The sequence below is a fragment of the Stenella coeruleoalba genome (genome assembly GCF_951394435.1).
Source record: "Stenella coeruleoalba genome assembly, chromosome: 11".
NCBI lineage: Eukaryota > Metazoa > Chordata > Mammalia > Artiodactyla > Delphinidae > Stenella > Stenella coeruleoalba.
Genome location: NC_137157.1, coordinates 93,080,703 through 93,097,099, shown reverse-complemented (window position 1 = coordinate 93,097,099; position 16,397 = coordinate 93,080,703). Strand labels below are relative to the sequence as shown.

General features: G+C 46.4%; 1 protein-coding gene across 4 annotated transcripts in view; it reads left to right on the top strand.

The window, feature by feature from the left end:
* ETV6 (ETS variant transcription factor 6) overlaps nucleotides 1-16,397 on the top strand; it is a 235,895-nt gene that overhangs the window by 194,591 nt on the left and 24,907 nt on the right. For all 4 annotated transcript variants that reach the window (XM_079936111.1, XM_079936110.1, XM_079936112.1 and 1 more), the window contains one exon: nucleotides 6,549-6,683. In XM_079936111.1, coding sequence (XP_079792237.1) covers nucleotides 6,549-6,683 — 135 coding nt within the window. The remainder of the gene's footprint in view (nucleotides 1-6,548; nucleotides 6,684-16,397) is intronic.

Below are 16,397 nucleotides of genomic sequence, written 5' to 3'. Positions count from 1 at the left end.
CTTCGTAGGAGGAGGTGTACGTAGTAAATCAGCACCAGAAAAATGCAAATTTTCAATAATGTGACGATTCTGCTTTAAACCTACTGAACCCAAGAAGTTAAACGATGTGAAACGCCTGGGGGAGAGGCTCTGGGCAGTCTTGAAGATGACACTCTGCACTGGTCCCCGTCTTCTGCAGCACAAGCCGTGTATAATAAGAACTTGAAAACTAATCAAACGCTTTCACTGATGAGACCGTTTTAGGAAAATATTTGAAGGAAACAATCCAATAGAGGGACAAAAAAGATGCCCTTAGCAATTCTATTTATAATGGTAAAAACTGGAAATGCCCAAGCCACCCCCGACAGGAGACTTGCTATAAAAAAAGTGCAGAGAATATAAATATAGAGGAATACACTGTAGCTTTACGGCCATTCACTGAGTCACTTATTATTTCTTCAGTAGATCATACAGGGCCTTGCGGATCACGTTCGGCACTTTACATGTTATTTTAAAGACAGGTAGAAGCCATTCAGGGTCTGAAGCAGAGACTGGCATAATGAAGTACAGAGGTGAGAAGTAGGATGTAGGGCCGTCGGCATGGCTGGCAGGTAGGCGCAATGGCGGTGACTTAAACTAAGATGGACCAGCAGAGAAAAGGGGGTGATTCAAGCAGTATTTAGAAGGCAGAGTCTATAAGTCTTGGGGACCGATTAGATGTTGTATAAGTGGGAGAGAGGTGTTAAGGATGAGTGCCGAGTTTCTGGCCCATTCAGGTGGGCGTTTACTGCACTAGGAAACACCACGTGGGTTGTAAAGGCGTTTCTGTCGAACACATAAGATGTGCGGTGCCCGGGTGGCATGCAAGAGGATGTATGTAGGAGGTAAGTGAAGGTTCTGGAGTTGAGGAGGTAGGTCTGGCTGGAGTAGATTTAGCATAGACAAGCTGATTGAAGCCATGGGAGGGGCTGAGATTACCCAGGGAGAAAGATGATGGGAGATCTGGGAGCCTTAAAGGTTGGGGAAGGAGGGAGAGCAGAAAACCAGGAGACGGAGGAATGTCTGAAGCCAAGGGGTGTTCTAAGGCCGGGGGCGGGTGCAGTGACTAGTGGTGATGATGTTGCTGAGAGGCAGCAAGTCCCCAAGTACCATTGCCCTTTGGGTTTGATGACAGTGAGGTGACGTCAGCAAGAGCGCTTTGGAGAGAGGGTTGGAGTGGAGACCAAAGGGCCCTGAGGAGTAAACGGAGAGGGCTGTGGTGATGACAGAGTTGGACAGCTCCTCAGGGAGTTTGGCTGCGATGGGAGGAGGGAAACAGGAACAGCACCCGGAGGGGAAGATGAGGACAGAGGTGTGTGTGTGTGTGTGCGTGTGCGCGCGCGCGTGTGTGTGTGTGTGTGTGTGTGTGTGTGTGTGTGTGTAGAAGACAGGAAACACTTGAAGCTGCTTAAATGCTAAAGAAAAGAACCCTATAGAAAGAAGTTGAAGGTACATTGTGAACTAGAAGGAAAGAGAAACCATGAACTAGAAATATCTGTATGAAATGATGTCAACTGGAAAAAAATTCCATTCTTATGAATGTGCCTTTATGAAACTTATGCATGTCCTTTAAAGACAAAAATATTGAAGCAGAGCAAATAGTTTCCAGATTTTTTGGAGACACATCTGTTAATAATTATCATAATCACAAGGGGTGCCATCTCCTGAGCGCACAGGAGGGCAGACGTGCGGCCGGCGCACTTGTTCACATTATCTCATTTAATCCTCTTAACAGCCCTGCGGAGTCTGGGCATTTTTCTCATTTGAGACAAAAGAATATTTAACTAAGCCTTGAACTAAGGCTCAAAGAGAAAAGTAGTTTGCCTCAGGGCACGCAGCTGTTGAGTAGAGGAACCAGGATTCAAACCTGGGACTTCCTTGCTCCAGAGCCCAAGCTCTTTCCTCTGAAAGTAAAGAAACTTTGTCATAAAGCAGAAACTAACACACCATTGTAAAGCAATTATACCCCAATAAAGATGTTAAAAAAAAAAAGGAAAGAAACGTAGATATGTTTAACCCCCTAAACAGCATCTTTATGATCTTGGTCATCAGACACTAGTCTTTGCTCAGGCAACTTGCAGCAGTTTTATTCACTCTCGCTACTGTTCGTTTTGAACAAATTGCAAATAAAATCATAGAATTCAGGATTCTCGAAGTCGTTGCCTGGCTTTTAACAGCAAGATCACTGATACAAAATTGTATGTGTGTTTAGTTTGTGGGTTTCTCTTCTGTGTGTGTGTGTGTGTGTGTGTGTGTGTGTGCGCACCTAGGAGTATATCCAGGGTGTTGGGGACCTGAAATTTATAATTTGAGGGCACATAGCTAGGTTCCCTTTCATGGGACTATACAGATAAAGGCCCCTGAAATTCACTAGCTTCGAGGCAAATCCACTTGTGCATGTACCTGTGGGTACATGAACCATGTGTGTATGCCTGAAGATATATGGAGAAACCAGCAAAAGCTGTTATCCCTTAAACAATAGCCTTGATTTCCTTGCTTAGTACAGTAGGAGCATCTTTTATGGTTAGTACGAGTTATTCCTTTTCTGGGAAGACAGAGAAGATTTATCAAGAGTTGAACAGGCCAAGAGTTTTTTGAACAGTGCCTTTGAATTCAGGCCAGTGGTCATTAGCTTAGTTAGATGTATAGTGCTATGGCTCGTGCTCTTTATACAGCAGGCAAATAAATATAACTTCTCTTTTTTATTATTTATTTATTTTTGGCTGTGTTGGGTCTTCGTTTCTGTGCGAGGTCTTTCTCTAGTTGCGGCGAGCGGGGGCCACTCTTCATCGTGGTGCGCGGGCCTCTCACTATCGCGGCCTCTTGTTGCGGAGCACAGGCTCCAGATGCGCAGGCTCAGTAGTTGTGACTCACGGGCCTAGTTGCTCCGCGGCATGTGGGATCCTCCCAGACCAGGGCTTGAACCCGTGTCCCCTGCATCGGCAGGCAGATTCTCAACCACTGCGCCACCAGGGAAGCCCCATAACTGCTTTTTAAATCTGTTCTTTATTCCAGAGATCTCTTTGTTAAGATCACATTTGAGATGTGATCTCCTGTGTATAAGAAGATTTTAAGAATGTAGCAAGAAAACTGACTATCGGAGGAATCGGGGGCCAGTGGAGATGGAAGAGGATGGAGTGGGGGAGCGTCTTTATTTATTTAGGAAACTGTTGTAGATGGGATGCATGTTCTGTGCTGCTCCAGAGACCAAAACTAAGAATCGAGGTACATGAGATTGCAGAGGAGGCCAGATTCCAACTCAACAGAAGAACTTTCTGTCGACTAGAGCTGTCCAGAAGTGGTTTGCTTACGTTGCGTCCGGCTACCCATCACAGAAGCTCTCAGCCAAAGCTACTTCTTGGCAGGGGAAGAGGAGGCAGGGGACTTTTACTGATCACAAGTTTGAGTCCATCTAGGAAACCTATAGAATCCTCTCTAAGTCTAAGATTCCAAGCCATTACCAGGCACACACTCCTCCTGCCAATCATACACACATGGCACATACGGTGGGTTGGTTTTCCCCCCAGAGTAGCGATGCGTTTGTGCTAAGCCAGCCGCATTCCCCAGCTGAGTTCCTGGTTGCCACGGAAACATGTCTGTGGATGGACTGGTCCAATTGTGGCCATACTCTGCAGTCTTAGAATTAAGTATTTTCTTGGCCCAGCACCCTGGGCCCAGGCTCCCACCCCTTAGCCAGCTATCCCAGGTGCCACTTACGAGTGTTACCTTACCAGTTCTTGTGGTTGAGTTAAAGAACTGGCAGAGCTCTGCCTGACCGGCCCCCCTCCAGCTCTCTGATCCACTCAGAGAGGAGCCTTCTCTGCTGGGCTCCCTTCGCCAGCTTTGGGTTGAGAGGCTGGAGAGAGGCAGTACAGAAGGCCTGGGAGAGTATGGTGCAGAGCACGTATCAGCCCCGCTGCAGGCTTAGCCCAGTGGGGGAATGGCCTCACTTCACCTTGCCCTTTCTGAAGGGGGAACATAACACTGACCATGACCTGGACAGTCTTCCTTTGTTCTCCTGAGACCTCCTTCGGGGTCTACCGGTCTGTCCTAAACCCCTTGAATGAGACCCATAATAATAGCAGGAACAGCGGTGGTCACACAACAGCTGGTGCTTGCTGAGTTCTCACTGCCCGGTGCTGTGATGAGCTTATTACCCACTTACCTCATCCAGTCCTCACAGGCATCCTGGGAGGTAGATACTGCCAGTATCGCCATTTTCCAGATGAGGAACTGAGGCCTGGAGAAGGTAAAGGGCATCCACTTTGTTGCCTCGCTTTCTCTGTGCACGTAGAGAAATGGAAACAGAAAAGAAAGTGACCTGCCTGCTCTCCAGCCACCATACCCAGAGCTCCTCCAGCCCCCCAAGTGACCTCCAAGGAGGGACCACATGGGACATGCACCAGGCCCTGCTTCACGACATCCTCTTCTGAGGGAGATGTTTGCATTTCGCAGAGAAGTTCAGGGACCTGCTCAAGGTCGCCTGACGCACAGGAGCTGGTCCTCCAGCCCTGGCTGCCGGGCCCTCCCCTCTCACCAGCCCGCATCCAAACCAGCAGAGTCCAACACCCACACACACACTGCATCTGTATTTCCTGGCCTCCCCTTCCAAAGTGGGTACACGAATAACTGACCATTTTTGTTAGTATCATCAGGAACACATTTTTTTTCAGTGTTTTCATTTTTCTCTTCAGCTACTACCGGTATAAAGCATCGCTCAAACCCACAGGATAGAACCCAGCATTGTGAGGCCATGTAAATTCGGAAAAGTTCAGGAAGACATTTACACTAAACCAAGACACAAAATGTTGATTAGGGACTTATTTTTGTAAGCGATTAAAATATGAATCATTAAAATAGGACTGTATTTCAGGCTCTGTATCCTCATCTCATCAGAGACAGCATCACCATGACTACTGGATTTGAATTAGATGAGCTCCAAAGCCTTCCCAGCTCCAAAGGCAGTCATGTGTCACGGGTCTACCTTACACAGAACATTTTTAAGTCGGGTTCAGAACACCTCTGCGGTTCCTCGCCTGTTTCACTAAAAGGAAATACCCAAGTGACGTGGGGTCTTCAGTTCTTAGAAGTCTTTTGCTCTATTTGATCACAGTAGTAAACAGTGGCAGTAAGTTATATTAATAATGACCAAAATTCAAAGGTAGAGGAAGAAACAAAATCAAAGGAAAGACACCAGGGCATCTCAGGAATCACTTAGGATGGGGTATTGTGGAACTTATATTTGGTACCAATAGAAAAGGCACAGAAGTTTGCAGAAACAAAGGAATTCATTTGGACTGTTTCTCAGATTCAGGCTGAGTTGAAGAGGAAAAAAAAATAATTTAGCAATAGCCCAAAATATGCATTAAATTAAGTTGTTAATTAAAGTATCTGTTAAAAGTGGCTAAAATTAGAGACAAAAGCCCACTGTTTGGTACAATTGTTGACTGCGTATCTGTATGTGGAAGGGCGTGGGAGACAGTTAGAAAAGCCTGTGGTATTTTAAAGATTAATCACCCACCCCTAAGGGGTTTTGAGGCACCCACCTGCATTTTTTAACTTGGATTTAAGTCAGAGGGGAGGGACAAGACCATGACAGCTTTTTTGGCTAATTGACAACTCAGTGGACACTTCAAATACCAAATAGAATAGAAGGCCCCCAGTTCAGACCAGCCCCTACCATCCTCTGCGAGGTGCTGACATCTAAAGATGATTTTCTAGAGATTGTGGAACCTTGGAGCAGTGCCTGTGTGTATTTTTAGAGGGAAGCATCCCAGAACATAAGCCAGTTCCTTATAGGGTATCTTTAATAGTTAGCACCTCTGACCGGACTTGTGAATTTCTTTTTCACGTTTATTCTTTTCCTGCCTGGGATTGGGGTAGATCAGAAAGGCACGTTTTTCTCTATTGGGAAGATTTCTATGAAGAATCCATGAGTTCTCATTGAAACATTAAAACTGTTCATCCTTAATGACTTTGTACTTCTTCTTTGAATAATCTGAAATGCAAATATAGACGTGGAAAGGATGTTTTTTATAAAAATAGTAGCAATAAATTGGGACAGTTTAAGTTTCTAATAAAGTCTGGTACATCCCTGTGACAGGCTGTTATAATGCAGCTACTAAAGCAGTTAAATAATGTGGAGGGAAAAAGAGAGATACTAAACTATGATAAGCCTGATTCTAATTCTATAACCATATAATACTGTAGATAGTATTAACAGGCTTGTGTCTCTTCGGGATAGGATTATAGGTGATTTTTGTTTCTTTCTATCTTCTTGCATTTTTATACTTATTTTTGTGTATGACTTTCATAATCAAAAAAGTTCAAAAAAAAAAAACCTGCATGGCTCTGACCTGAGTTTCAGTGCCGCATCCTGTCCCCTATAAGCTCCACGTGGATAGGTGGCAGACCTGTCTTCCTCATCATTGTGTCCTTAGGACAGTGCCAGGCGCAAAGTCAAAGCTCAGCAAATAGTTGTTGAACAAAACACTCCCATTTCCCTATTTTTCTTTCCTTTTTCTATCCAGGTGATGTGCTCTATGAACTCCTTCAGCATATTCTGAAGCAGAGGAAACCTCGGATTCTTTTCTCACCGTTCTTCCACCCCGGAAACTCGATACACACGCAGCCGGAAGTCATCCTGCATCAGAACCACGAAGAAGGTACCTAGGAGGGTTCTCTCTCCTTGCTTGAGACATAGCCAAATCCCAGAGGTTCCACTGTTCCTTTGATAAGTCGTTCTTGTTCATGTGATTCATTTTTCATTCAACAAGCATTTGTGGGGTACTGATTTTGTTTGAGACCCTGGGGGAAATGCTGAGATGAATAATATCTGGTTCTCTGCAACTTACAATCTAGGAGAGGAAATGGGATAGATACACATGTAAGTATCAAAGAATAATTATGACAGGTGCTATAAAGAGACAGTGGAATGGGAGATTACAGCCAGTACAGGCAGCAGGCTCAGCTTCATGAAGGAGGTGACTCTGTAGGATTCCGTGAAGGTCTGATAAGCAGGAGTAAGTGGAGAACGTCCCTTGAGGACGCAGGATGGAGAGAGTCCTTGGAATAGAGAACAACCCATGACTTGGGTTATAGAACTTACCTTTCTTTTCCCCCTACCTTTGATTATGAAAAATTTCAAACAGACCCCAAATAGAATAAACTAACTAAAGCTCTGTGATCCATCCCCTCCCCCTACTTCAACAGTGATCAACAGGGACTTCCCTGGCGGTCCAGTGGTTAAGACTTCACCTTCCAATGCAGGGGGCGCGGGTTCAAGCCCTGGTCGGGGAACTAAGGTCCCACATGCCGTGGGGTGCAACCAAATTTCAAAAACAAACCAACAAAAAACCAAACAAACAATGATCAACATTTTGCTGTTGCAGAACTAGTCCAAGGAGGTAAGATTAGAAACAGGACGTGGAGGACTTTGATTTCCGGGCTGTGGAGGGAAACAGTGGGGAGTGAGGGTAACAGAGGGTAACGTAAGCTGGAGGAAGAAAAGAGACCCAAACCCTGTGAACTCTGCGGGGGACCAAGGAGGTCTAGTATTCGTGCGCCGGAGGCAGTGTCTTGCAATGTGCTCACTGGGAGTGCTCAGTTCAGGTGTGCCGTGCACTGCTCTGCCCTGGTGACTTACAGTGGTCCTCATCAAAGCGTTGGTAGAAAACACAACAAAAGACCAGAATCGAATTGCGGCCCCGGGCAGAGTTCTGCAGCAGGTGCTTGGGTACAGAAATAGGGTATAAGAAGCTGGCTTTGCTCCTGTTCTCTTGAACAGCGATGCACCGTGCCTCTGGGGAGCATTTCATCCACATCCTTCTGCCCAGATTGGGGACACAAGGTGATTCTTTTAAACTTGTCTTTCAGACCAGATTATGAGGGGCCTACACCCCCTGGGTTTTTTTCAGGGGCATTTCCTTCAACTGATTGAACATGCCCCAGAGCAGGACTGGTTTTGTTTTGTTGTCGGCAGATTTAAAAATGAGACGTTCCATGTTTCCCTAATTAACACGTCACAGAACAGAGCCTGGCTTCAGGCACCCGACCGGCATCTCCTCCCTGTGCCCAGCTTCTCACAGCAGGTCCCCTTGCCTCTGTGATGGAGAGTAAGCAAGTGCTTCTTGCAGTCTCCCCACCTGTGCCTCTCATCCCGTCTTCCTCTAGCTCTGCCTCTGCTGAGGTTAGCAGCTGCCCCCCACCCCAGTTGGGTTTCTCCGTTCTTTTACCCTTCCTGCCCTGTGCGTTTCCTGTTTGCATAACAGCCAACAGCTACTCCAGAGAAGAGGTGGTGGGTTTACTGAAGCTTTAGGATTAGGGCAGGAATTAGATTGCCTAGCCTGCCTCTTCACACACAAAAGGTGTGTGATGGGCTGTTTTGTTTTGTTTTTCACTCTCTCTCTTTTGCTCATTATTAAAAAAAAAAAAAAATCCCATTTGGAATTGCTGTTTCCCGGTTTATCCTCAGCTGTGATGGGAGGCTGATGGTCTCATCTCATGGCAGCTCCTTCCTTCTCCCCGCTTGGCCTGATCTGACCCGCAAGTAGGTGTGTTTGCTGTTGTCCTCGTGGGCAGGAGTGACTCAGCAGGAAACGCTGGCCACTCTCAGAGACCCCTCTCACCGAGGAAATGCGCGTGCGCCACCACCGACACCCTAAAGAGCTGCGCTCTCAAGTGCTGTGTTGTGGGCCGTGGTGAGCTCAGTAGGTAAAAGGATGGAGCTAACGAGGCCAAGGTCAAGGGCTGCATCACCCTGTAGATCAGGTAGCTCTGCTTCAGACCTGCTCTTAAAAGTAGCGCGTTCTCAGAGACGGTTCCTTCAAGCTGTCAGTCAGAAAACACCATCCTGGTATGTGCCCTTGGTCCTCTGCCTGCTCTCACGTGAGAGCGCACAGAAGGGAGCGTGGGTCTTTGTCAGGTGGGATCACGTGAGAAGAGCTGTGCCGGGCACGGAGGTGATGTGAAGAGGCTGCTGGCCCCCAGACCTGCAGATATATGGGTGCCTTTGGTGACAAAAGGACCAACTAGAGAGGTAGAAAGAATATATTTACAGCTTAACATGAATTATCTCTAGGATCAATACGGTTATATCGTGAATGGTAACACATTAATATGGGCATTTGTTAATATACAGAGAGATCTGGTCCTGGCGGGGGGGAAAGTTTGTTAAGTGAAATTATAAACATCCAGTATTACATCCCCAGTGATTTATGCTACCTAATTGGGGATACAGTACAATGTAAGAGTGTGTCGCTCTTGACTCGGCCCAGAGCTCAGCATGGAAGGAGAATGGGCCATTCCAGAGAGGGCCCACTCAGCCCCTCAGCAGGCTGGCACAGGGAGGCGTGCAGAGTGACGTACAAACACAAGGCTTCATTCAACGCCCCATGACTTCACCTCATCACTGCCACCGACGTGACCAATTCAGACATTCATAATTTCACAATGGGAATTTATATCACAGGACAAACATATCTTGTGTAATCCAGCCACAGTTGCCTGCAAATATCCCCTATGAGTACATTACATTGAAACCTCACCTTCCGTACTGGCAGCCACGTGGCAGTGCCAGGAGCTTGGAGGTCATTGTTAGCTCAGAGGCTCCCTTCCAGGCTCTGATGGGAGAGAAGGGTGATCATACTAATTCAGACCCTTTATTTTGTACACATTCATTATCTCTAAAAGTGTGTCATGCCTTGGGTGAAGCAGTACTCTGATTACCACCTAGGTCTAGGAGAACCATCATTTCTACTCTTCCCTTACTCAGTTATGGGAGGGGAAGGCAATATTCTATAATTACGATAACCTTATACCTTTTCATCCATGCCCAGACACTTATGCTAGTGAAATGGGACTCTAGTAAGTGAGCTAGGACATAGGCATTAAACCAGGACCATCCCTGACAAACTGGGACACATGGTCAGCTTAGATTAAATGTCTTCAAGAGTGGGATCTGGACATCAGGAAACCAGGTTCTAATCCTCTCTTCTGCCAGAACAGTCCTAAGGACTCAGTTTCTCATTTCTCTGGCCCTTAGTCACCCCAGTTACAAGACAGGAAATACCACCAAATGGTATCAGATCTTAGAGCCCTTAAATCCTAAGGACTGGGTCTCCCTGGGTGATACGAAGACGAATAAGACACATTCTCTACTTTCAGGGTCGTAGGCAACTAAAATCCACAAAAGTACAGCAGTGTCCTGTCTGGTGATGCTGAGAAAAGTTGAACATCTATTCTCGTTTATCTCACCTTATCAAGAACTGCTGATAACATTACCCCTCTTAGTAGTCAAACCAAGAGCAGCATCATTCACTTGTTTCACAGTGAAAATGTCATTTTTAATAGATTCCTTTTCTTTGATTATTGATTACCCATTTTATCTGCGTGCCGTGAATTAGTTAGGTATAACGTAGATAGCTATGTAGGAAGGAGACTACTTCTCTCACCAAAACCAGGAGGCAAAACATCTTTAGAAATTTCAGACCAGTAGGTGGTTATACAATAAATTTATTTTGTCACACACGGTTGTGATATCAACTTCTTTTGATACTTTGGGTTCCGAAGTCAGTGACTTTGGGCTCCCATGGAATATTTAAGAAGAAAAGCTTGGTGCCAAGGCATATATTCGATTGCCACTGGTCCTTTGGTGTTAGAACTGCTTGAATGAGTGATTCCCTGAAAGTTCATTGAGCAATTAAAATATGCTTCTAGTCTAGGCTGGTCTCCAAATGGGGTCAGCTTTGCAGAGTCACCCCTGTTGGACTGGACATGGACAAGTGTCCAGGGAGGGGGAACAGGACATGTGTTTCTCAAATGTCCTCATCCCATGATCCCTTTGGGGGACCCGCCTATCATTTCGACCCTTCAGTCCACCCTCTCTTATGCCCCCATCTAAGAGACTAGGAGGTGATTTTTTTTTTTTTTTTTTTTTTTGGACATGCCACGTGGCTTGCGGGATCTTAGTTCCCTGACCAGGGATCAAACCCGGACCCCAGCAGTGAAAGCACGGAGTCCTAACCACTGGACTGCCAGGGAATTGGGAGGTGATTTTTAATCACTTGAATTTGAAACTATTCCCACATGCTGTGCAGCAGTAGACATAGTTCTAAGGTGAAAGTTCTGCTCTGGGGCAGCTCTCTGTCACCAGGTGGATATGGAAATTGGAAGTGAGGACGAGAAATTTCAGGTGTCATTCTCAGTTCTCCTTACAACTAGCCCATGGTCATAGCCCAGATAGTAGAGGGAAATCATTTCTTCATGGAGGGTGGGGAGGGTGGCCTGTATTCTGGGATGGCCCACAGAAATTTTATTTATATGATTGCTTTACTGGAGGAAATATTTCCCCTTCTCCCTCCCCCTGCCCACCAAATCCAACTGCCAGAGACTACTTTGGAGGAAGGAAATACTATACAATTTTTTTGTTTGTTTGCGGTACGCGGGCCTCTCACTGTTGTGGCCTCTCCCGTTGCGGAGCACAGGCTCTGGACACGCAGGCTCAGCGGCCATGGCTCACGGGCCCAGCCGCTCCGCGGCATGTGGGATCTTCCCAGACCGGGGCACGAACCCGTGTCCCCTGCATCGGCAGGCGGGCTCCCAACCACTGCGTCACCAGGGAAGCCCAATCTTATACAATTTTAATGAGATAATCCAACGAGATGGGGTACATGAATCTACCTCACAATAACAAAATAAGAGCTAACATTTATGGTGTCCTCATTGTGTTCCAGGCCCTGTTCTAAGATTTTACATGTTTAAATCATTTAATCTTCACAACCACTGCATAAAGAAGGTAATATTATTTCCACTTTATAGATGAGGAGATTGAGGCTAAGAGCAGTAAGGTACCCTGCCTCCAAATCACATAACTGTGTAGTGGCAAAGCTAAGACCTAACCCCAGGTCCACTTGGTTCCAATGCCGGTGCTCATTCCACTGCAGCATGAATGAGCTGACCGAAATAACATTTTTATTAATTTTGTGTGTTTGCAAGCACCCTGAAAATAGGGCAAATGGTTGAACGATGAGTAGAAGAACCATGGAGATTAGGATGCCGAGACAGGTCCAATATACTGGCAGGTCCCCGCACTCCTGCTTATAATGTTTCTGCTTCATAGTACAGATCTTCCCAGACTTAGGATGGGGATACAGCCAGATAAACCCGTCTTAAGTTGACAATATCCTAAGTTGAAAATGCATTTAGTACCCCTAACCTACCAAACAGCACAGCTTAGCCTACCTACCTTAAACATGCTCAGAACACTTACATTAGCCTGCAGTTGGGCAGAATCGTCTAACGCAAAGCCGATTTTATAATCAAGTGTTGAATATCTCATGTAATTTATTGAACACTGTACGGCAAGTGCAGGACAGAATGGCTGTCTGGGTGCAGGATGGTATCAGCTGCTCACCCTCATGGTCGCGTGGCTGACCGGGAGCTGTACTCACTGCCGCTGCCCAGCACCACGAGGAGTATCGTCCTGCATGTCACTAGCCCCAGAAAAAGATCGAAATTCAAAATTTGAAGTACCGTTTCTACCTAATGCGTATCACTTGGCCACCACTGGAAAGTCGAAAAATCGCTAAGTCGAACCATCATAAGTCGGGGACCATCTGTACTTGAAACTGTCAAGTGAAAACCAAAACACGTCAGAGATAACTTTTGAGGCCCCAGTGTATGTCTTCCGTTAATGATATTCAAAACTCATACTAAATTGGACTGAATTAACCTGTCTGGATCACTGACTGCCCCAGGATGAATGGACTTATTAGCGGGACAAAAATCTCCCGGCCTGGGAGAAATGTGGGTCCTGAGTCAGGCAGTGGCCTCTGAGAACAGAAGCCCTGGCTCTCGTACCCCTGGACCAGCCCCTCGTGCAGTGGCTCCTTGAGAGCTGGCCCCCCAGGACAGGCACCAGGGTAGATGAGGCTTCCAGCTGCTCAGGCCACATCCTATTACCCGTTGTTATAAAAACCACCCCGATTTTCTAGTCTTGCTGGAATCGTGTTCATGACTGAAGTGTCAAGGAGGCCATTGGCCCGGATTTGACATCTTTGTTATACACGTTAGCCGTGCAGCACATGGTAGAGCCAGAGAGCGTGATGGTCCAGACCACCTGGGTTCAAATCCCAGCTCCCACTTCACCAGCTGTGTGACCTGAGGCACGTTCCTTAGCTTCCTTGTGTCTCTGTTTTCATCTGTAAAAGGAGAATAGCAGTACCTATCGAATACGATTGATGTAAGAAAGGGTCAAGTTCATGAGGGAAATGCCCTCAGAGCAGCATGTGTCACATAGCAAGCGCTTGATAAATGCTATTCATTAGGACTATTTGCTGTTTCTTAGCACTGTTTGGTTCAGGTTTTTTCTTCTTTTCTTTACACTTAAAAAAAGCTGAAATGTGATAAAATACATATACCATTTATCATCTTAACCATTTGTAGGTGTACACTTCAGTAGTGTTAGGTATATTCACATTGTTGTGCAATGGTGTTTTTTTCTTACCTCCAATTCCAATTTTCTGTTTTTTAATTATTTTCTTATTGAAGTATAGTTGATATACAGTATTGTGTTAGCTTCAGGTGTACAGCAAAGTGATTCAGTTATATATCAATACACACACACATATATATTCTTTTTCAGATTCTTTTCCCATATAGGTTATTACAAAATATTGAATATAGTTCCCTGTGCTATTCCAATTACAGTTTTCTTAAGCAGTCCCGTTACTGCAATGGCATGTGCTTTGTGCAAACACCAGGTTTCTGCATCCGGACGTAGGAAAGGCCTGTTGTCCACCCATGCCATTATCCTAGGACTTCTTCATGGGTTAACCGGGCACCATCTGTTGCATGATTTCTATGGGAAAATACATTTAAAGGGCAAACCTTACTTCAGGATACAGCCTGTTTGGACAATAAGCAGTGTGTACACTTTGCGGTACCTTCAGTACCTGGCACGTGGTAGGTCCTCCACAACCCTTTGCAACCTTCCTATGAGTCTGGCCGTCTCCTCTCTCCCTTCAGAACTCTAAGATTAACCTTCCTGTGCCCCTGTCATCCCTGTGACTCTTGAATCTGGCAGGAGGTAACGAGGTCCCACCAGAACTTCCTGTCGTCCCCAGCGTCAGAGCCCCCGAGCGCCGGCTGACCCTTTCCCCCGCACTCGGCCTCCTTCCCCTCTTCTCTACCCTCCTCTCCTCTCCAGGGCCTCTTCTTCCTGCTTTGCCTCCTGTATGCCGTGGTCTAGGGCAGCATGACCTTTCACCCTCTACCTGGTTCAGAGCGTTTGGTTGTGATGGGAGCACACGGAGGCCCGGGGTGGTGCATGGAGCCGCTTTTCATCGGGGCCGTCAGCCTCCTCTGGGGGGACCCGTGCACCTTCCTTGGGCCAGCTCCCTCCAGGGGTGTGGAGACTCCCTTAGTCCAGAGGCTAGCTTGCTCCATTGAGCTAAAAGTTTTAGGGGCAGGAGGTCCCTAATAGACATGAATAATTCTCCCAAGGTAACCAGGAAGTCTTCAAGTGATTTCCTCTTAGCCCTCAGGAAATGCCACCTGATACCTCTGAGATAAGAGGGCTGGGGGTGGTGGGTTCAACTCCAGAGAAGGAAGCTCTCCACTCGTTCCCCTCTCCTGCCTTAACCTTTGTGCCGCCCTGGCCCCCTCCCTATAAATGATTCACAGCATTTACCTCCAAAGGGCAAACTGGCTCATCTGTAACCTCATCCCTTGATTTCTTCATTCACTTCTTTTCTGGGCCTTTCCTGAGACTGAGGGAGACTCTTCTACACCACCTGGGAAGAGCAGAGCCAGCGTCCGGCCGGGAGCACGAAGCCTCGTGTCTACGGCTGGTGTAGACTTGCCCACACCGTCTGCGCTAAACCACCGGCAGAGGTGGCCTGTTGGAGGCAGTCCCGCCCACAGTGATGAAGATTAAGCCTCAGGGTCCTGAAAGTCACCTGTTTTGTTTCTTTCAGCCCCTTTCACCCAAATGCTTATAAAATTCTAGATGCTTCCTTAGGATTTACTGTGTATGAACTCAGACGTCTGTGAATCCTACACTCCAAGCTAGGGCAGGTTTCTTCTCAGTCCCTGCAAGGGAATTCGGTGACTACTGAATGTGACAAGGGAGCTGAGTGAGATGGAAACACTGAAATGGGCAGGCACAGGGTCAGTGGAAAGTCTTGACTGAAAGTCTTGGCTGGACCTCTTGGAAAGGCAGTAGTAGGGATCGTTTTCTAGGGCTGCCACGCACTTGGTGGCTCAAACAACAGGAATGTATTGTCTCACAGTTCTGGAGGCTGGAAGGCCAAGGTTAAGGTCTGGGCAGGATGGCTTCCTTCTGAGGCCGTGAGGGAAACTCTGTGCTAGGTTTCTCTCCCAGCTTCTGGTGGTTTGCTAGCAATCTTTGGAGATCCTCGGCTTGTAGATCTTGCGTGGCCTACCCCTGCGTGCCTTGACTCTTAATTCAGCACCTATAGCCTTTTGTCGTTTTTTGATATGTCTGCTTTCTCCATTAGACTGTGGTACCCTTGAGAGCAAGGACCGCGTTTCCTCTCTCTGCACATCCTGCATCTGAGACACTACTTCACATACGGTTGGCATCGCTGAAAGTTCTTTGCTTCAATTCATATTGTAATGGCTGTGTGACAAAACACTCCTCTCCAGTTGTGCAGCGTGTGTGCATGTCTGTGTGTCCAAATTCCCCTGTTCACAAGGGCACCAGTCATATCAGAATAGAGGCCCATGCTACTCCAATATGACCTTACCTTACCTAATTACATCTGCAATGACCCTTTTCCCAAATGAGATCATATTCTGAGGTACTGGGGATTGGGACTTCAACATGAATTTTGGGGTGGGGGGCACACAAGTCAACTCATAGCGGGGAGTGACAGAACCTGAGTATGTATATGAAATCTATTTTGAATTCCATCTCAAGATCTAGAGCCTTTAATTTTTGTATAGGTCTTTATATCATTCATGGTTCCTACTCATCTTTTACAAAATTGTGCTGGGAAATGGTGTTTACGTGGGGAAAAACGTGGATCACAGTGTACTGAGGATGAGGAGTGAGAGTTACCTGCTGGGCCTGTTGAATTGCATCTCCGTCTCTTATTATCATCCCTGGCCTTAGGGGAAGCACGGTGGGGAAGTGTGATCCTGGTGTGTGAGACATAAACTTGATCTTCGCCTTTGCTCTACCCTGGAAACGTCCTAGTCAAAAACCAAGACTTTCACCAAAGGCAGAGTTTTGCTTTGTTTTTTAGGTTTACTAGTTATTCATTATATAACGTGATTAAATTGGGTTGAATTCTGATGAATTCTAAATAGAGAAACTTTCATAATAAGTAAAAGGAAAGAGGATGAGAAAAGAAATC